The sequence below is a fragment of the Grus americana genome, chromosome 1, assembly GCF_028858705.1.
Source record: "Grus americana isolate bGruAme1 chromosome 1, bGruAme1.mat, whole genome shotgun sequence".
In the NCBI taxonomy this organism is placed as follows: domain Eukaryota; kingdom Metazoa; phylum Chordata; class Aves; order Gruiformes; family Gruidae; genus Grus; species Grus americana.
In genome coordinates, this window is record NC_072852.1 from 71102549 (window position 1) to 71123614 (window position 21066).

General features: G+C 43.4%; 1 protein-coding gene across 3 annotated transcripts in view; it reads left to right on the forward strand.

Annotated features, from left to right (window-relative positions):
• Positions 1-1182: 1182 nt before the first annotated feature.
• Positions 1183-21066, forward strand: part of PTPRO (protein tyrosine phosphatase receptor type O) — a 154969-nt gene continuing 135085 nt past the window's right edge. For all 3 annotated transcript variants that reach the window (XM_054813233.1, XM_054813234.1, XM_054813235.1), the window contains exon 1: positions 1183-1616. In XM_054813233.1, the coding sequence (XP_054669208.1) occupies positions 1422-1616 (195 nt within the window). In that variant the 5' untranslated portion in view covers positions 1183-1421. The remainder of the gene's footprint in view (positions 1617-21066) is intronic.

Genomic DNA, 21066 nt, shown 5'->3' on the forward strand with positions numbered 1-21066 from the left:
TGTCTAATTTAGTAACACTGTTAGAAAATGACTTTGTAATTAATCAGTTTAAAGGACATTCCCACAAGAATTCAATAGAGTTCATGCTCCTTAAAGGACTTAAAAAATTTGAAAACAAACCCTGAACCTACTTTCAGCCACTATTTTAGTTTCTTAAGGAAAAGCAAGGTGGTGGCCCATACTATAACCAATGGAACCACACCTAGATCCAAAGTTGCTCTGAATTTTAATGCCCCAGACACAGCCTTATTACATTTATGACTCTATTTTGTTCAGATCAATGTTGGTTATAGCTCTGATAGGGTGCATCCTTGGTGCAGCTAACTTAAACTGGTGGGAGCGCGGTTGATGGCAAACCAGATTCTGATGTAGTCTTCTCATCTTGGAAAGACTATTTTCATCATAGCAGTCAAATGGGGGGGATGTATAGGTGTGTTTGTGGTTCTGTTTTGGCTCTTCCCACCTCTCTTTTTTTTTTTTTCCTGGGACATCATCTTAAAGAAGACTCTTACAAAGATGAATAGCTTGCCTCTCCTCAAGTTTGGAGGCAGCCCTGATAAAATTGCAGGATTGCAGGGTGGGGAAGACGTGACAGAGGATGTGGCCTCAGGTTTCTCGATGTGCCACTGTAATCCCTGGGCCTCAGTATCTCACAGAACAGGATGAGTTGTTCTTCACTACTTGCAGGCTTAGACCTTGAACCTCTGAAGAGTTGTCCACATGCTTTATTCTGTCTCTTGAGAAAAGCCGTGAGGAAGTCTGCGTTGTTTCCAAACACCGTGTCTGCTGCCGGTACCGGGGTACCGGCTACTGCTCCTGCAGCTGGAGCTCCAAGAGAGCAACACTGAAGCAGAAGCCTAAAGTCCCGTGCGGGGCTGGGCTTGCCCGGGGCAGGCTGTGGCTCCCTCCTTTCTCTGCCCCGCCAACCGGTCCCCCCGGTTTTTGTTCCCCGATCGCGGCGGGGCGGGAGGCAGGAAAAATGACCCCGGGGAGCGACTCTCTTGGGGAGTGGTGGGGGAGATGCATTTTCGCCTGCCGCCTCGCTTTCCCTGCCCGCGGAGAGGAGACGCTGTTGGGGAGAGAGAGCGAGAGCCGGGGCGGGGGCGGGGTAGGGCGGTGCGGGGGGAGCGAGGGCGGCGGCTGCCGGCTCCCAGCTCTCGCCTTCCGCCGGGGGCTGGGGCCGCTACCGCCGAGGAGACGGCGCTCCCGGAGACGGCGAGCGGCTCTTCCCACCCCTTCCCGTGCAGAGAGCGGCGCGATCGCCCAAACTCCTGGGAGGGGAGACAGCCCCCGCCGCCGTCTCCTCCTCCTTCTCCTCCTCCTCCTCCTCCTCCCCGCTGCAAACCCCAAATAAAAGGGGCGGGGGGCGGCAGGATGCGCCGCTCGGCGGGGAGGTCGGCGCCGCCGCCGCCGGCCGCCTGATGCTGCCGCAATTCGCCATTGCCGGGCACGGCTTAGAGCCGAGCGGAGGGAGGCGAGGGGCAGAGGAGCAGCAGCCCCCCCTGCCCGGTCGCCCCCGCGGGCCGCGGCCGCCGTCGCCCCCGATGCCCGGCCGCCGGCGGCGAGGGGCCCCGGGGGCCCGCTCCTGTCTCCTCTGGCTCTTTGTGTTGCTGAAGGTAAGTGCCGGGGAAAGGGAGGGATGCGGGTCTCCCCCCCCGCCCCTTCCCGTGGGCACCGAGCCCCCTCCCTGCCGCCTTTGTGTTACTTCCCGGCGGGACCGCGGCGCCCGGGCACGGGCAGGTGGCTGCGCCCGCTCCGCCTCTCCCGCGGGGCGGCGGAGGCAGGGTCTCAACCCCGGGTGTCCCCGCTTTGTGCTCCCGCGGGCAGCCGCGCAGGATTCGCGTGTCGATTTGGAGCGGGGGGAGCGGTGCCACCCCGCGACGCGCGATCCGACGGGCGGGCAGCCCGCTCCGCCGCGCCCCGGGGCGAGATGCGCACCCGCTCCCGTATCCCCTCCGAAAGTGCCACAGCCCGGGGGAGCTGCGGCGGCAATTCCTCCCGTCCTCCGCCTCTTCCAAAGTTACCCGGTTCCCAGCGGGGGTGCCGAGAGAGGGGTACTGTGGCGTTTTGGGGGTGTACTTGCCCCGCGGGGCCGGGCCGGGCCGTGTCGGGGGCGCCGCGCTGTCCTTCAGCACCGCCCGGCCCGGCTGCGGCGCTGGCTCCGGGGAAACACACCCCGCCGCGACGTGTTCTCCCATGAAACGTCTCTTATCTTTCGTGCATCCCCCCCTTCCCGCAAGAGAACCGTTATGAAAAGGGAGTTAACAAAGGGGCGGGTGGTACATCGTGTCCGTTTTATCGTGGCAGAATTTAACATTGCTATCTGATCAGCACCGTGCTATGTTCAGGCTCAGCCTATCTTCTTGGCAGATTAATTTTTCAAAGTTCTGCTTAATACTGCAAGCTTGGTTTCACATGACATTTTTTATCTTTACGCTTTTGCTCCTTTAATGGTTTCTCGAGCATATTTAATATGGCTCATGTAACTTCTAAAACAAAATGTATGTACCGTCCAGGCTAATATCACTGACTATAAATGTCATTGCCCTAAAGTACAGTGTTCAGCACTACTAAAAACTTTGTTGTATATTTGTCAGTCACTGTTAAAGGAGAGCTCCACAACTAAGGACCTGACCTTTCAGAGTCTCATAAATGTAAATGTTCTATGGAAATGAGCAGGACTCCCTGTGTGAATAAGAGTTTGCAGGATCATGTCCTAGAACAGCAGTGGTGTCACTTCTAAAATCGACATTGCATTGACAGAACTATTTAAAAGGAAGCTTTCACAGCATCTGTTCACATATAGTAGTCAACTGTCAGCTGTCTCATTTTCATAACTGCTGAAACATACATTTATGCAAGATAAAATGTTAATATACAGACAAAATTTTGTTTCCTGGAATTTGCTGATTTAAAAAAACATATTTTTAAGAAAGTAAGACTGTGGATGTTATGGCCCAGCAGAAAGATGAAAGTTCTAGTTTGTTTCTTAATACAGAAGTGCACACAGTTTTAAGTAGCTGTTTTATCCTACAATCAGAGTTCATATTGCTCTGAATCCTGGCTTTTTAGAAAACTTAAGGTATTTTGGTGGTGGGATTTTTTTATTTTTATTAGCACTACTGTGACAAAAATTACTGTGGTAAAGCAAGACAGGAAATAGGTAGTTTAAATTTTCAAAATACTATACTTGTAAAATAAATAATAAATATCAAGAAATTTGGTAAGGTTTGAGGGTAGCCAAGGCCTCAGATTTTCATTCTGTTGGAAAGTAACCATCACTTCTGAGCCAGATAAAACTCAGACAAACCCAGGACTGGAATAAAAAAAGCTGTTGAGCATTAGCAGACTTCTGTAGCGTAAGAGGAAGGTAAAGCTGTAGCTCGAGATAGAGGTGCATCAGTAACACCATGTGTAACAGGATTATGAATTTGGTTGGATAGCAAGTCTACTGTAATTATTTATCTTGCATGTTATTATTAGACACTACAATAGGAGGAGAACTGAGACTTCAGAGGATGTTCAAAGTAAACGTGGTTACAGGAAAGAAGTTGGGGAAGCGAGAGCAGTGCTTGTTTCGGAACACTGGAATAGGACCATTTTCCTGAGCTTGAAATTCACTGAGTTTTCCTTAATGTCTGCATATTTTTTGCATTGACAAATAATTGAAAACAACTAATTTCAAAACAAGGCATTTCCCTAGTTTTGTGCTGTTGAGTTCTGCTAGCTTGTTGAAGCAATACTAAAATTATCTAGCCTTAAGTTATTAAATTGATGTTTCACCTGGAAGTTAATCTCATTGAGAAAGCAGAGGCATTGAACTGATGAATCTGAAGGCAGGCGAACCTGATGTCTGCGTACTTGCTGTTTCAGCGATAGCAGCCCAAATGTCACTTGCTAAGCTCTATCTGCTTGATGTGGCCTTGATGCCCATCTGGCAATTTGCAAAATCATCAGCAGACTTTGCACAGTGATAAAACTGCTCAAAGCACATCTTCTCTTCTCTTCCAGTTGTCATATTTCATGGTGTAAAGTAATAGTGCTAAATAGTTCCAACTCCTGATGTTGTCTGAGGTTGCAGGTACGGTCAGTGACAAAAGGAGATCAAACGGGGATATTGCCCACTGTCTGTTATGTGCCTGATATTGTTGCCCATGGGCTAGTAATATTTAGTTCCTTCTTTCACAATATGATGTGAATGCACTGTGCTCCAGGGTAATATCATAATCTTTTTTGGAAATGGAGCAATGCGATCTTGAACCTTTATCATTCTCTTTCTTCACTGGTTTTCTTATGTGATGGGTAGTTTAGAAGCTAGCAGAAGAAAGGCGTTGCATGTGATCGCAGGTATTAACATGGATTTATAGTACTTGGGAGAGGAATAGGGTTGTGTCTTGCTTCAGAGAAAAGCCTCCAACCATTCTGCTGTAGGAATCTCTTAATATATTGCCATTTTGCAATGGGTCTGCATTCCCCGGTGTTTTAGTCTCTGAATGGCTGAAAGGCATAGTCCTTAGCAGCTTGCTCTGTAATTTGTCTCATTTTGGCGTGGCAAAGCCATGGCTGATCACAGCTGAAAGGAAAAGCTGTACTTCAGCTAAATAACAGTAAAAAGTAGACACATACCCTGATGCCCAGTGACTGATGTTATCTTTCCCACCTTTTCTAACTGCAATCCAGCAACCTTCCCTTAGTCATGTCTACACCGAGCTTCCACCAGTTCTGCCTTGGATTATGTGACCAATATGTCAGATGTCCCATGATCATAGTGGCTTGCACCTGTGTGATTTTATGTTTCCTTGCTGTGTTATTTGTGTGGGACAAGGTAGAGCTTAAGTAGAGGACAAAAGCGTCTTAAACATGCCAAACCTGATACTGGGACATCATTTACAATCTGTTACACGTCCAAGAGGGTCTGACCAATGCTCTCAGTAGGAAAACAGTGAGAAAACAGGTGGTCACAGTAGTTCCATGTATGGACTAAATAGGAGGGATCACACTCTTCGGGGAAAATTGTTTACAGATACAAATAAAACATACATCTCTTATTTCAAGGAGACTGAGGTCTTTGTATATCAGTCTTATATATGCTTGTCAGGCTCCGCATATAAAGCAGCAACACCCTCTTTCTTTCTCTTAGCAAGGACAACTTTTTATGTCTAGCAGGGTAGACTTTTGTCCACTACTACATCAGTTTATGGAGTTTGGTATCATAGTGAAGTCTAAATTCAGGTTTACATGGACTAAGGCATTCAAAGGGACTTGGATTCTGTAAGACTTTACTCAGCACAACCTTACCTAACAAAGGAAATGTTTCTATTGGTCTAACCTTCAAGAATATCTGCACCTAATGTTGTTAATTTGAAGCAAAAGCCACACCGTCAAGACACTGCCTCTTTCTGTGGGAGAAACCTTTTTAAGAGAAAGGCTGATTTCATAGCTGGGAGCCCCAGTGCTTCACCAAGGTTTCCTCCTGACTGGAAAAGAAATGGACGCTTAATGTGAATTTTGGTACGGAGTCCTTTTAGCATCTCTTCTCTCTCTAAGATATGCTGGCTGAAGCTCCTATTGAGAAAACAAGTTTGTGGTGGTTTTTTTTGTTTTGGTTTGGTTTTTTCCCTTCTTCCTCCTCATGACCATGTCCTACTAATATCAAAATAAAAAAATAAAAAAAAAACCAAAACAACCCTACCTTATCAGTTCATTTTTGTTTTCAAAACTAGTGTAAGATTTCCTCATGATGGGACAGACTCAGAGGAGCTACTGAGATAGAACAGTCTGAACTTTTCTGCCTACCACTAGTCTAAGGCTATCCAGGCCATATGGGAGAGAAAATCATCCTCTCAGCAAAAGCATACACTTTTCTTTTTTAAAAAAAACTTTATTATGAATGGTCATCCTTAGCTTAAAACTTCTACAAGTCATGTTCTCTGATTGCATTATTTTCATGGATTATTTCTAGCCCAGGTTGACTCTAGAGCACAAAGCAAGTGAAGAGGATGTTTGGATGCCAGCTCATGTTTACAGAACTGTAGTATGCACTTGCAAAATCCTCTCTGCCAGTGGAATAAGAGTCTGCTATTATTCTTTGGCAAATTTCTGATTTCATTCTGGTGAAATGATAGTGGACCATCAAGAAAAGATCTTTCATCTCTGCAGGAGTTATGAGCCCCGGACTCGAATTGCACGAGGTCGATAAGGCAATTTCTAGGTTGCATCACCTGGGTCAGAAGCTGCATTCGGGGTGATGCCTTATTCAGATTAAGACAGGGACTACGCTGAATAAAGACTTACCTGTGATGATCCCATGGCAATTCGTTAAAGTGCTCGCAGACAATGTGCTGACTGAACTTGAGAAGCCCACTAATCCCTGCATTTCTGATGTCACCACACAGAGCAATCCAGGCAGATCATGAAATGACCTTACAGTGCTTCAGAATAAATGGTAAATCGAACAAAGTCTTGTCTAAATCCATCTTGAGGCTTACTTTACTAGACACTCTCAGCTCTGGAGAAGAGACCTTTTTTTAATTTAGGCATATAGGTCAGGACATTGAATATAAAAAAAACCCAAATGTTTTTTGCTGAACAACTTAAAAGACTTATAGTTAACTTTGATCTTAAGTGTTCTTTAAAATTATTTGCTTTTTCCACTGGAGAAGTATGTATCGCTTTTATCGTCCTGAGCACTCTTATCTTCTAGTAAATTAATGACTGCATTTTCGTTACTCAAGATTTTAAAGGTTCTATTCTTGTAGCAAAATGTAATTGGCTGCAATATAAAGAAAAAAATCAAACTTTGATAAACATTAAGAATGTTTTAAAATGAAAATATTGACACAGCTTAGTACATAAGTCTGCTGAGAAAGTGAAGAGAATGGCTTATTAAACATGTTATGCACTCCAAAGTCATCATAACTTTTTTATTAAGCTTCCATCAATGTATAGTTGAAACGAAAAAAATCTTTATGAAAGAAAAGTGGCAACGCGTACTAGCTGCCATGTGCGCAATGTGTAGCAGATGAATAGAGAACAGGAGACACTTGAAACAGAAAGGTTACCTTTTCATAGCACTGTGTAGTCTTGAATGAATACAGCCGGTGAAGGGAGCAACTCCTAAGGAAGAAGTCTGCTGTCTTTATGGTAAGCCAGACATGATGCGTTTCATTTCTGGAACTCCTTCATTTAAAAGCCACTGTAATTTCCTAGCATAAGAACGAAGGAGTTCCAGAAATAAAATGATATGCATCACGTCTGGCTCACCATAAAGATAGCACATTGTACCAGAGCAAAAGTAGTATGTGTTGTGCTCAAATTACTATGGTTATCTCTGCATTTTCTCTTCTGTCATATTTAGAGAAGAAATACTTTACAATTAGCATTGGTGATGGGAAAGTTGGTGACACAGCTGATAGTAACAGGGAAGAGAGCTATCAGGAGATAAGTTTTTAAGGGAATGGATATACTCAGCTTTTGGTATGCTGGTCTTGAGGTGGCAGCATGGACATGAGAAGAGAATGTGTGGGATAGGTACTGTGGGTAGAAAATGTAATATTGGGGATGGAAGAATTCTAGTGGGACCTTTAAGCACAGGGATTGAACACTTCAGAGGAGCTGAAGGGAGATAACAGAAGTCAACAACTCTCTGCTATTTATTCTATGTCAGAGATGTAACATGAGGTAGCTGTTTGGTAGATATGAACCTCTTAGAGGATAAAAATACTAAATGCCTTTTTAAGTACTTTGGGGGAAAACAGATAATGTTGTCTGTCAGTCTAACAGTTGTGATTTTGAAATGCTTGGGCCTCAGTGCTCTTTAGGAGTTTGAGACATTGGTCTTCTAGTCATGTCAGAAGGATTTGAACAACTGTGGCTCCTTTGTGTGCTATAAACCTGTAGGTCCCCAATTTAGTTATATTGACTTCTGAGTATATAACGCACAAGCCAAGTCTTTGGGATGAGAGAGGTAGGTCCCAGTCACAAAGTTGTCAATCAGATCAGCAACTTCTTCAGTTTTAAGAGCTTTCAATAATTTCCTTGACATATCCCTAGAATCATCCAAGAAGGGGCTGTTCCTCAAGGCTGAGAGGAGTCCCCAGAGCAGACTGTCCCAATTGCCTTGTTACCTTTGTGTAATCTACTGGTAGACACGTGTCTGTTATTTGCACCGCAGCTTTTCAGGAACATTTCCTCCTTGTTTATATGGAATTTATTTTAATGTGGAAGTAATTTTAACATGAAAAACCTTTACACCTCATTGACCTATCGAAAGAGAAGGAAGGGTCTAGTTCTCCTTCCACTTGCAAACAGCAAAAAAAAAATTAAACTTGACTAAGGAAAAAACAAATTAAAAAGACCCCCAACACCCTATTAAAATATGGTGAAGAACAGTAGAGAGAATTAGTGGAAAAAAAATCCACAGAAAGAATGCTAATTAGTGTTTTCCCAAAGTACTACAAGGCATATTTAAGAAAAAAAAAAGAATATTTTCCAAGAGTAATGAAATTAATTTATTTATTATTTGCCTAATGCTGCTCTGCCTAGCTTTGTTCTGTATGCAAAATATCTACAGACTCTGCCTGAAGTCTGAAAGATAGACACATCAAAATAAGGATGCTCTAGATAACTGAGAAATTATTATCATATATGCCAGTTGCTGGCATTCTCCAAGGGGTGGTATACACCTTCCAAACAGAAATAAGTCACGATTGCTTCCCCCGGGAGCTGAGCAGAGGGCATTTTGTTGTTGTTGTTTGCTGCTTTTGTTTTTATTCGGTATCGATTTCTACAGGATATTGCTCATCAGAGCTTCTGGACATTTACATCAGTTTAAAACATCAAAAAATAATTAATAATCAATGTGACTTTAATCCCTTCAAAGAGAACCCATTAACCTACAAAAAATGCTCTAGCTCACAATAGTTTCATGACAGTAACTGTAAGCAGGGCAAGAGATGAAAGAGGGAAACATCACTCAGACATTTTTTTTTTTGAGAGAACTTTTATTCAAGATAGAGAACATAGCTAATATTTTATTGCAGTCTTCTTACTGTAAATCAGGAGGTTTATTTTTTAAAAATAATTTTCTTTCTCTAACTTGTCTGCCTCTGCCTAATCTTGCACTGATATTATCTTGAGTCATCAGTGTCTGCTTCTGAGGAAAAGATTATGATGTCACAAAATCAATATCAGAGGACCCTATACTGTAATCCCTTTTCAGGGAAGTCCATTAAATCAATGCTTTTCCTTCTGTGAGTAATGACTGTAGAATCAAGCCCTCTAATTTCACCATGTGAAGAAATAAACAGATGGGATGGGATTTTACATAACTAACTAGCAGTTATTAAATACAACAAGGGAAATTATGACATTTTCTGAAAGATAAATGAATACTTAGTGAATACTTAAGTGTGTTTCAAAATGATCTCTGGTATAAAATTACTTTTCAGTGGGTTACAAAATAATATGTTGAACAAAACCCGCTTTTTTATTTTTAAATCTTTTTTGAAAACTAACTCAAGACTCCATAGGCTCCAAAGACCTATCAGGTTTCCTCAGCAGCATTGTGGGAAAGCATGAAAACTACAGAGTGGTAACACTGTATGATGTCACCAGCATTTAACTGAAACAGAGACAATCCATGAATATGGATGATAATTTTATGATGTCACCTGTGTTTATGTGCAACACTGACCTCTGTTAGCTGGAACCAGAACTGCCAGGTTGCCTCTAATTCTTAGGATGCTGGGAGCTATCAGAGAGTCTACTGTGCTTCTGGGAATGGGTCCAAAGTCCAAACGAAGTCAATAGAAGCCTTTATGTTGCTTTAAAAGGGCTTTGGATCAAGCTGTAGCGGGAAGACCTCCGATCTCAGCCGGGCGATGCTGTGAAGTCTGACGTGCAGCACAGAGCTACGTGACATGCCAGTGACCTTGGGCTCACTGCAGCGTCGGTAGCGCAAACTGGAGGCCACAGGATGGTTTTGATTTTTTTGGAATCTGAGAGTCTGATAGCTTAAAGAAACTCCCCATCAGAAAAAAACTGAGCAACCTTCTTGCTTAGGCAGTAGCTGTATTGGCAAGAATTAGCGTGTTGTAATCCGCTGCTGGAGCCGGTGTCACAGGAGCACGCTTGAATGCTGCTGCTTTTACAAGAGGAGGTTCTTTGCGGGAAACTTATGTAACTAGTGCTAGGCAAAAAAACAGGGTGGTTTTCTCTAGGCAGAGCCATTAGTCTCCTCTCTCTCTTCCTCTGTGTGTTTCAGGGACTGTTCAAATAAGAGTTCAGATTTATGTACGTTTCAACCTATAGGCACTTTTGCTGGCATTGCAGCGTTAACACAAGTACCTGGGTGGATGGAAACCAAATTCTGCATCAGTACCAGATATGTACCTATATATGGATCTGAAGACTACAGCTGGTCCCCGCTTCTTTAATAGGCTAGCGGAGTCAAAAGCGATACCAAAACCCAATGACAATTTGGGGCCTTTGAATTTCAGAACATAAACTCTTATCCTGCTCTGCTCAGGTGTGATCTGATATTTCCCAGGCTCTTTCACTTACACACTTCCAGTTAACTACAGAACAGTAGGCTTTCAAGTCTGATCACACAAATGGAAATACCGGTACAAAATACATTCACATGCTTATCTGAAATGCAGAAAGGAACCAGAATTTGAAAAGTAATTTAAGATAAGTATCTGGAAAATAATTCTTCTCTAAATGGCAAATGCACAGCCACATTAGGAGCTGGCAACGAGTCCAAGTTATATATTGACTAGTAGCACTGCTCTTGCTTGGAGGAGCTCATGGTGGGGTCAAATCCTCTGAATTCCTTCTATGAAGAAGAGAAAACTGGCTGTGTTCTTAGGTGTATACACAGAGCCATTGTGGAGATTAACTGAGCTCTGTCTGTTTCTGTGTGGATATAGTTTGGTTTAAGATGTGAGAATTAAAGAAGAGTGAATGGTCAAAAGAAGTTAACAATAGCAGCAAGTAAAAAAAAAAGTGAGTTTTGGCCCTTTGACTACAGTGCTTTGCAATAGCTTTAAATAGGGTCTGTATCCATATCTGCTGCCTATTGTAAATATTCTTTTAAAAATATATATTTAGTTTTTCCTTTTAATATTTTGTCATCAATGACCTGAACCTTGCAGGAGCCTTTTTGCAAAGCAGCATGTCAGAGACCAGTTGGCTATGGCAGATGTGCTTGATGCTGGGACAAAGGGGGTTTTATGTGGTGGCATAACAGCCTAGCTATCAAATACTACTTTTTCCAGGTAGGCATTACTACACCAGGTGATGGACAGCAGCAAGTCAGGTTGTCGGTAAGTGTCCAGGCAGAGGAAACAAATTCTGAAATGTCTGTTCCGTGGTACCTGAGCATTTGGCTTGGAGCAGAGCCAGAATGCCTTCCTTATGGCCTCCCCAGAAGGACTGACCTGACTGGAATAATTGCAGGTGACACTGCATAGAATCATATAAACTCATAGAATGGTTTGGGTTGGAAGGGACCTCACAGATCACCTAGTTCCAACCCCCCTGCCACGGGCAGGGACACCCTCCACTAGACCAGGTTGCTCAAAGCCCCATCCAACCTGGCCTTGATTCCATGCACAATTAAAATGTGGTTGTGAACATGATAAGGTCAGGAGATAAAATGGAAAAGAAAGAGGAGCATGCCAGGGTGTATCTTGCAGGCTTTGTCTGTTCCAGTTATGCACATAGTCATTTATTCATCCCTTTTCTTTCTGTAGCTAACCTTTAATAAAGACATGGCCTGTTTGGAGATTGGCTTTTAGTAATGGTACCTTGTCATAGTTGTACAGGATCAACTGTTCATTGTAAATATGTACAGTGGGGGAAATTCATCTACTGATCAGGGTATTTTTATTTTTACCTGAAAGATTTATTTCTTTTACTTTTTTTCTGGAGGTAGGGATCTGTTGCCCTTATGAATGTTGGTTGTATGATTAAAGCACGTGAGAGCTAGTGGATACCTGAATTAGCATTAGTTTTAACTGGAAGAATCAATCTTGCCATTGATATGTTTAGAATAATGTGATTTGGTTTTCTAAGCTGATAATTTGCTATCTCTACATTTGTCCACCGTCCCGTAAGGTGTATGTGTCTCATATGGTGCTTAGAAAGAAAGGGTCAAGTTTTCTCATGCTTATTTCCCAGTCTGGTAACTTTTTGAGTTGAGGTACAGCAGCGCATCACAACCAGGCTCACGGCAAGCTGTCTTGTCTGGAGCGAGGAAAGCCAGGGGCTGCCGCGTTGGACTGCCTGTAGATGCAGCAATGAGGCTGCAAGTTGAAAGCAAGGAATGATTCTCCTCAAAAACGGTGAGGCAAAAGTCACAACTGTGTTATAAGCTGGATGTGGTCCGGTTGGGTATCACTGGACAGCTTTGTTTTGCTGCCTGCTTTTTGGACTATCATAGGTATCTTCTCATTTATTCTTCTAGCTGGCTTTAGGCTGACAGTAATGGTTATATTCCTTGCTCCGCTGAGTAGCTGGGAGGGTGTAGAGGCCACGCTACCTAATTGTGGCACGTGGGGAAAGGGAGGAGCAAGACACTGCAATGGAGCAGTTGGGAAAGCAAGCGATTCAGAATTGTCCCCTGGTTGTCAATAAAATGGCAAATGCTGTAGGATAGAGCAGTGACTCTGTGCATCTCTGAGGATGCAGGGAGATGTGTAACTGGTTAGAGTCATAGAGTAATTTAGGCTGGAAGGGGTGCCTGGAGACCATCTGGTCTGAGCCTTGGCTCAAAGCACGGCCAAGTAGGTCGGGGGCTCGGGACCGTGTCCGGATGAGTTTTGAGTATCTGTGAGGATGGAGATTCCACCACCTCTCTGGACAACCTCTTAGGCCCCTGCAGGAAAGGAATGACGGTCAATTAAACCTTTTTAAAAATCATGAATTGGGACTCAAAAGAGCATGAAACTGTCTTATTAACCTGACTGGTTTTTACTTAATTTAATTTAAAAAATAATAATTCTCGGCTATCTTTCTTTGTAGAATTTGTGTTACAGTCACAAGCTTTTTGCTGAAGTCTGCTGGTTTTCTTGCATTCACCAGCTCCTTGGAGCTTGAGCTTTAAATATAACATCAAGAATAAAATTCTTAGAGCTGCCATTGTTAGAATGTGCCTTAATTATCACTTAAACTTTCTGCAGAGTCAGGCAGGTATCTGCCATCGCTGCACGTTCATTTCACAGGTTCACATTTCTCAAGAAGGCTTTTTGATTGAGATTTTTTTTTTTTCTCTTTTTCCTCTTCTGACTTATGCTTCTGGGAGGAGAACCATGTCTTCATATATTTTACAAGCTTAGTTCTTAGGCACTCAGGAAACCATTAAAGCTTCACCGCGGGGGTATTTGTGATTGACATGAATTAAAGGCTGTTGGGGCAGGGTTGGCCTCTGTCCTGGCTGACTTAGTGCTGGAGCAGAGGAATCAGTCATCACTGCATCCAGTTAGAGAAACTTGTAAAAATCAAGGTGGAAAAATACATATCTCAAGGGAATATGTGGAATCCTTTCTGGAAATTTCCCTTACGCTTTCTGTATTGATAACTGAACCACTGCTCCGAAAATCAATAGAAGATTACAGGCACTCAATACATTTAATGAGCTCCAAAGGAACAGTTAGTTTGGACTGCGATTACAGCTGCTGCTGCCTGACTCCGCTTTGTACTTGCATTTTATTACTAATGATTTATAATGTTGGAGGGGAGGATGAATTTGGTGATTCATTAGTGTTTTTTCACAGATTTTGCCTTGAAATTATGTTAGCTCATACTTTCACATGTTTACCTGGCCATGCTAGAATGCAGTTTTATTTTTTTAACTACAGGATACAGAATAATAAAAAATATCCCCACCAAACAAAAAACCCCAAACACAAACAAACTTCCCCCCTCCCAAGTTTAAAAAACCCTAAGATGGTGGTTGTTCTATGGCCCTTACTTCTTCCAGTTCTGTTCCATTAATCCTGATTTCCAAACAGTATCACAATAAAAGAACCTTCTGCTTATAGCTTTAAAAAGTCAGATCTTCCAGTGGATAACATAAAAGCATTTTTACAGTTAAAATAAACCCAAACACACAAACCCAAACCCCTCATAATGTCATCTGTTAGAGAAGCAAAATGATGCTTTTTCCCTGTAGACCCTACAATGCCAGATTTAATTTATTTTGGGAAGAAAGACAGACTATTCTGCAGAATGTGCTTAACACTTGTGAAGTGAAAGGTGTCAGCAGAGAGTGTGAAGATATCCTGGAGAACAGAGCTTACACAGAACGAGCTGAGTTTATAGAAAAAAGTAAAAACCTCTGCACCTCTTTATATATAGCGTAAAAGAAACGGATAGAAGGGATTTTGAGATGTCATGCATGGCCTAGGGCGGATCAACTGTGCTCAGGCTGTGGGTTCAGAAAGTTCGGTTCTCTAATCCCAACTCTCTTCAAAGCGAGGGTCAGCTGTGCCGAACTCTCTGGCCTCCACTGCGCAGGGAGGGTGGTGTGAAGGAAGAGACCTTGAGGTCTGCTTCACGTGCTGCTGTGCCCAGCAGAGCTCCCAGCTCCCAGGCACGTGGGAAAGGGCTCCAGGCTGAAATGGCTCTGCCGCAGAGCCCCTTGCCTGCAACGCAATTTGAATGCATGATTTCAGTTGATGTTAATACTTTGGAAGGCTTGTAGATCATTAAAACAGGGATTGTCTACAGTTGCGTGTCATGTGCATACAGGAGTTTCACGTATACTCTGGTTTTCCACAGTGCGTTGTTTCTTTGTGTCTTTTGCACGTTTAAAGAAAAAAGTCTAGTGGTGTCAGATGATATCTGGGATGATCCTTTATGGTTTTGTCCAGAAACGCTACCCTCTATTTCTACAATACTGTGTGATGGATGGCTGGTAATTGCTGGATGCCCACTGTGAATTTTTGCAATGATAATGAAAAGTCTTTTTGCATTAGGAGATGAGCCCCAACCTGAATGAGGGGAAGCAGATGGACTGCGGAGATGTCTGCATCCTGCACCCGGGAATGTGTGCGCTACGTTAAGAAGGCTAATAGAGGGGAAGGGGTGTGTCCCCTTCTGCCCCCTGATAAATCCATCTCTCTGCTGTCAGAAATGGCTGTAGAATGGGAGCTCTGGGATTTTTCTCTACTGAAACAGTCTAGTCTCGTTTATCTCTTTTCTTCTTTGCATATTGGCATATTCTTTCTCTGCAAGTACTTATCCAAAGGCTTTACTTGGAGTATCGGACTAAAGGTCATACCCATTTTTTTTTCTTTTTCTCTCTCCTTTTTTTTTTTTCTTCTAGTCCCTCTGTTTCTAAAGATGTCAAATTAAATAACTGATGATTTCTTCTGATGCCAGAAGGCCTTCACAATATGCATGTTAGGGTTTAGTGTATTTTTCTTTTCTGCATCTCAGTGTTTTCAATTTGTATGCAGAGCCATCCTCTTACCATGAACTCCTATGCCCAGAGCTGAGGATTATGTTCTTATCCAACATATGTACTCAGCCTGAAATGCTAAATCGCTGCTACTGGAGAAATGGAAAGATGTTATGGTTAAAGGAGCTATGTCAAAGTAACCAGTCAGACCAAACTATAAATCATTTCTGGTGAGAGGCAAGAAAGATACTCCCTGAATGTTTGCGTCCTCTGATCAGTACTAACTCATAAATTTAAATATTGCTATTCTCACTGTGAGGGATTAAACAAATACAGTTTGTAATTAAAAAATAAATAAATACTCAGTTTTGTGACAGTGATGGAGGAGTCTCTGTGGATGTTGTTTTCTACAGGAGCGGTCAGATTTTGGTAGCCTATAGCATGGGCACTGTGGAAACAGAGGATGACAGTGGTGTAGTGGGGCCTGGGTTGTTCCCCCACCCCTTTAGCCAGCCCGGTCTCACTGGGAGACCAGAAGCAGTTCCCGTAGGACTGGACCTGCTGGTGTCCCTGTCCCGTCCTGACCCTATCGCAACAATTGAGGTAGGAGGAGAAGAGAGGGCAGAACAACTCACCTGGGTTTGTAGTTCCCCCCACTACGTGTCAGGAGATGCCTGCTGATGTTGGTTGTCAGCATGTACAGCTGCAGCACCAGGGTGGCTTTGTGGTGGTGGCAGGGACCTGCCCAGGTGTTGGGGAGGATCCAGCTGCTCTTACATCCCAGCCTTGCCTGCCCGTGAGTCACACGGGAGGGCTCATGGAGGCGGGCTTGCCGTGCTGGTGATGCTCCTCTGTCCCTGCAGCTCTGTGCTGAAGAGTGCTCTATCTTCTCGTTTTCAGAGAAAGGCAGCTTTGCTGGCTGAAGAGAAGAAAGCAGCACCACGCTTTCAGCTGGTTCTTTCTCTTTGCGGACATTTGTATCCTGAAAGGGAGGAAGCAGAAACTGTGTCCTCTTCCACTGAGCAACTGGACTGTGCTAGTGCATCCCTCTCTGATACGTTAACTGGTACCAGCCACGCAGGGATTGCTGTGGTACCTCGGCTCAGGTGTTTTCTGAGGGCTTATGTTACCGTTCACATTATCACATGGTCATAACAAGTGCTGACTGGTACCTAAAATGCTGGTGGCGAGCTTATCCGTGGATAAGCTGCAGGCTAATCTGGTTTTCAGTTTGTGACACTAGGCTCAGTACTTGAGGGGGAGAGGAGGAGCACATCTGAGGCAGCATCTTGTTGGAGAGTTGAAAAAATTTACTAGGAAAATGCAAAGACAAAGAATCTTTTCTTTTTCTTTTCCCTCATGAATTAAATACTAGATTTTTTTTTTTTTTTTGCCGTAATGGGCAGAGTGTGTGGATGTTTTATTTATTAATGCTATGCAAAAAAATATTGTGGAGGTTGGATATTCTGAAGGTTTGAGAGGCAACATTAATTGTTTGGATTGACTGACAAAAATTATTTTGTAGTTCTTGTTATGACAGAGAAGCCTAAGAACCTTCCCAGCAAATATTTCAATTTTCCAGAAAGAACATTTATGCAAAATGGGTTTCAGCCCTCTTTAAATAAAAATGGAGGCAGGGAAAGTCAGTCAAGGAAAATTCAACAACTTTAACAACTGTTTGCAGGTATTCACAAATAGCTGCAATTGCAACTGAGATTTGTATTTTTCCAAGAATAAAATACTAGCCCGTTTCTCACATTTATCCTTTCTAGTGTTTGTCACCTCGCTATTGTTTCCTTGGCCTCTTTCCTCTCCAGCCCACTTCTTCCCCTTCTGTTTCACCTGTCATCTCCTCCTGCACGGCTCAGCCCTGATTCTCCTCCACCCGCACTTAACCCTGCTCAAGTCCCTTTGGCTCACACCCAGCCTCTAACGCAGCCTCCTCACCTAAACCGTGTAACCTCATTTCTCAAGTATTTTGCTTTTCACTTCTATGTGAAGTTGTATTTCTCCGGTAAACATTTTGGATTGCATTTTATAACATTCAAAGAAAAGGCTTCTTTGCACACACCATTTGCAGCCTTTTAGCCCAGCTCAATAGTTAACTTCCAGTGGAAAGCTAAATAGTCACAAAAAGACTATGATTACATGAAAAGACTATTTTAGTGAAAATAGCTGCTATTCAAATAGAGATCATATTTCTCAGGGAAAAAAAGGGGCCAATTACTGTGCTTAGTCACCTACACTGTGAATTCAAATGAACTTCATCTAAAGCAATGGTATTACACTGATTTTTTTTTTTTTTTTTTTTTTTTTACCAAATGTAACTAAAATCAGCATCAGTCCCTGTGACTTTCAGCTCAGCTGGCTGTAAGTGCGTTAGGGTTTCATAACCTTGTCCTGGTCACAGTTGATAGAATCACCAGAAGGTTGAGGCTGGAAGGGTCCTCTGGAGGTCATCTGGTCCAACACCCCAGCTGAAGCAGGGCCACCTAGGGCACCCATGGCTGTGTGCAGACAGCTTTTGAATATCTCTAAGCATGGATCTCCACAACCTCTTTGGGCAACATATCACCACTAGTTGGCCATATACCACCACCAGCTGGTCCTGGGATCCTAGCACAGAATCAACACATAGCAGACCCTTGATATTGATAGCATACTGTAAAATATAAATAGATTGACTTTTTTTTTACAAATTAAAAATTATTTCTTTCTTAGAAATTTGTCTTAAAAATATTGTACTGCAATCTTAGAATGATGGGGGCTCCAAAGCCTTTGTGAAGAACTTAAAATTGATTTTTATCCCTCCCCACCCCCCCCCAAAAGCATTTCGTGCAGGTTTGGGTATTTTTTGTCTGTCTGAATTACATATATTCCTTCCATTAATCATACTCCAAGCTTTCTGGTAGATAAATTGGTCCTCCTCTACACCAGGACAGGTTGATGGCCCATAAAATAGATTTTCCAGGACTATTGCTATGGCCATGTGATTTATACCAAGGCCCTCCCTAAGTTCTAAGCCCACAATTACTAACAACAGTGGTGCTCCCACACAACATATTGGGATTTAATCGGTCACATTATTAGCAAACGGGAGTGTTTTCTCTGGAAGGTATATGACCTTGCTTTTGAATATCACCGTTTTAAGTTCTTATAATTTTTGTTAGAAAATGAGTCACTTCATCAATTTGTGAAAGCAAATAAATGATGATCTAAAACCACAAAAGCATGTTTTGTGAAAGTTATCTTCAAAGAGTTTCACTGGAGGTCTCCAATCCGTGGATGGAAAAGCTGGTGGCTAGGTACAGGCTCTGACATAAAAGGAATTGAACGATGGCTGCAAGCTGCAGCTGGGGATGGTGCAGAACCCCTTCAAGAGAGTTGTTCTGCTAACCCCACAACTCTGTGGCTTTGCTGGTGTGTGTGGGTCCTGAGCAGATGGTACACCTGGACTGGTGGCTCTGGAAGAGTGTTGAATGGCACGTGGGTCACGTAGCAGCAGAGAGGGTCTGAGCCGTGGAGGTGAAGCAGGGACGCGATGGTAGGGACAAATGAGCGAGCCTCAGGTGGCCATGCCAAGAGTTACGTGGCTTTGCAGATATTTCCTCTTTTTCCTTCCAGAAATCTTGTCCAGGTGCATTTACATGATTTTAAAAATCTTCATCGGTTTCTGGATCTCTGATAGCCAGAACAGGTTGGATGCTCCTTGTAGGAGCTACTAGGCTGCGGAGCCTTGTGTAAGCAGTAGGTCCAACCTCCCCAGAGTGCTGAGATTGCCATGCACGTGCAGGATAACTTACAGAGTTTAGAGAAAAGTGTTGTCTTTCTGCTTCTGAAAGCATTAGGAAGGACTGCAAATGCCTTCAAAAGCATCTGCATGTGTGCTTCTGGACAAGTCTGGGGCACTAATACAATTACAGGTGGACCAGCAAGACAGTAGCTTGCTTCCACTGAAACTGATGTCAGTCTTTGCACTGTATTTCCACCTATAAAGGTGGTGGGATTAGATCACAAGTAAGGGCCTTTTCCTCCCAGTGCCTACTTGCAAGCATAGACCTCGTCTGAGCAAAGCCTGTAAGGCTGCACCAGACCTGGAAGACATGACTTTGTCAAAGTGACCGACATCCCAAGGCCTGGGGATGTCCTTAGCTACCGGGCTGGAGAATTTACTCTCTTCGATGACCCCACTGACTTCAGACTGCTTTGCAGGCCTTAGGGCCAACTTGAGTACAGACTGCAAGACCTGGCTATGTAATGAGGAGAGGTAAAGTGTTTTCCAAAGTATAACGTCTGTGTTGACATTAGCTTGTGTTTAGTGGAGGCACTTATTACAGTCAGATCTTAGGTTCACCTCGCTCGCGTTGCTTCATGCTGACAGTTTGCTGGTGCCAGGAGGTTTCACTCCTTTTGGCTCCAGTCCTGCCCCGTGCAAAGCCACTGGCCCCTCTCTTGCACCACCTCCGGTACTAGTCGGACTCTTTTTTTGGCACCTGCCCTGCTCACCATTTCAGCTGGGGTAGTTTTGTGGAGGGTTAGCAAGTTCAGCCTTCACACCAAGTGGTCCAGCAGGCAATGGAAGGAGTGGGAGCAGGCAGCTGGGAGGAGAAGGGGGAAACAAGGAGCAGTTCCTCCTTCCTCTGCTGACAGCAGGCTGTGGCGTCTGCACAGTCTCATGTCTCTTCACTTTTACAAATAAGAGTAAATGCAAGCGATGCTTGAACAGGAACCCACCTGGAACCAGCAGTTCACTAGGAAGGAAATTTTCTTGAGTTTCTCTTCAAGAAGAGTAGGAACTATGCTTGGAGTTTTCATTAAATTCAAAATCTGGTTGGTTAAACATTATTCATGTTGCCAGCTATACACAAAGTCCCTTGGCGGTGTTAGCCAGTGTCAGTGCGGGCTGCACGCTGGCCCTGGGTTGTTCTGTCCCAAAGGACTGCTGGGACTTGTGTGTGTGCTGTAATCGGTGCCAGTAAAAAAACCCACAATAAAAACAAATGGGCGAATGGAGATAATTGCCCACCTAATGAATAGGAGGCAGGTGGAAACATCTTTTTTAATGTAAATAAAAGTTTCAGATAGGTTTCATCTTGCGACTATTTCAATGTGTTTTACGTAATTGTTTTTGGGAAGTCTGAGGAGTGCTATTGGGAAAAATGGATTCTGCATCAACGTAAGGTGTTATAGTCCCGTCCTGAAATTTGTAAAGGGATCATGTGCTGAGACCACTGCCTTTCATGTCCTGTAACAGATTTCCTAGATGGGCCTTGTGAATGGGGAATAAGGACAGCCAGTAAAGGATGGCTGATATTTTGATGAAGACCAGACCAATTTTACCCATGGGAGTTCTTTTACCATCTGGTCATTTCTAGAAATGATTTATTGCTAAGTAAGACTGTTCTAGATGTACATCAGTTGAAAAAGAGTCTGAAGATGATATAGGTTCAAAATATCTGCCATTATAAACTAAATAAAGTGAGCTGAATTGGAAGCATTCACTTGGTCAGCAAACTGATTGCTACTGTGAAACATTGCTTGGCTGCATTTTGGTAAACTACAGTTCTGCACTGGAAATGGTTATTTTTAGATTTTTACTTCAACAAAGACAGGAGATTCTGCTGAAGTGGAAGCATCTCTGCGGATTAGCATGGGACAAA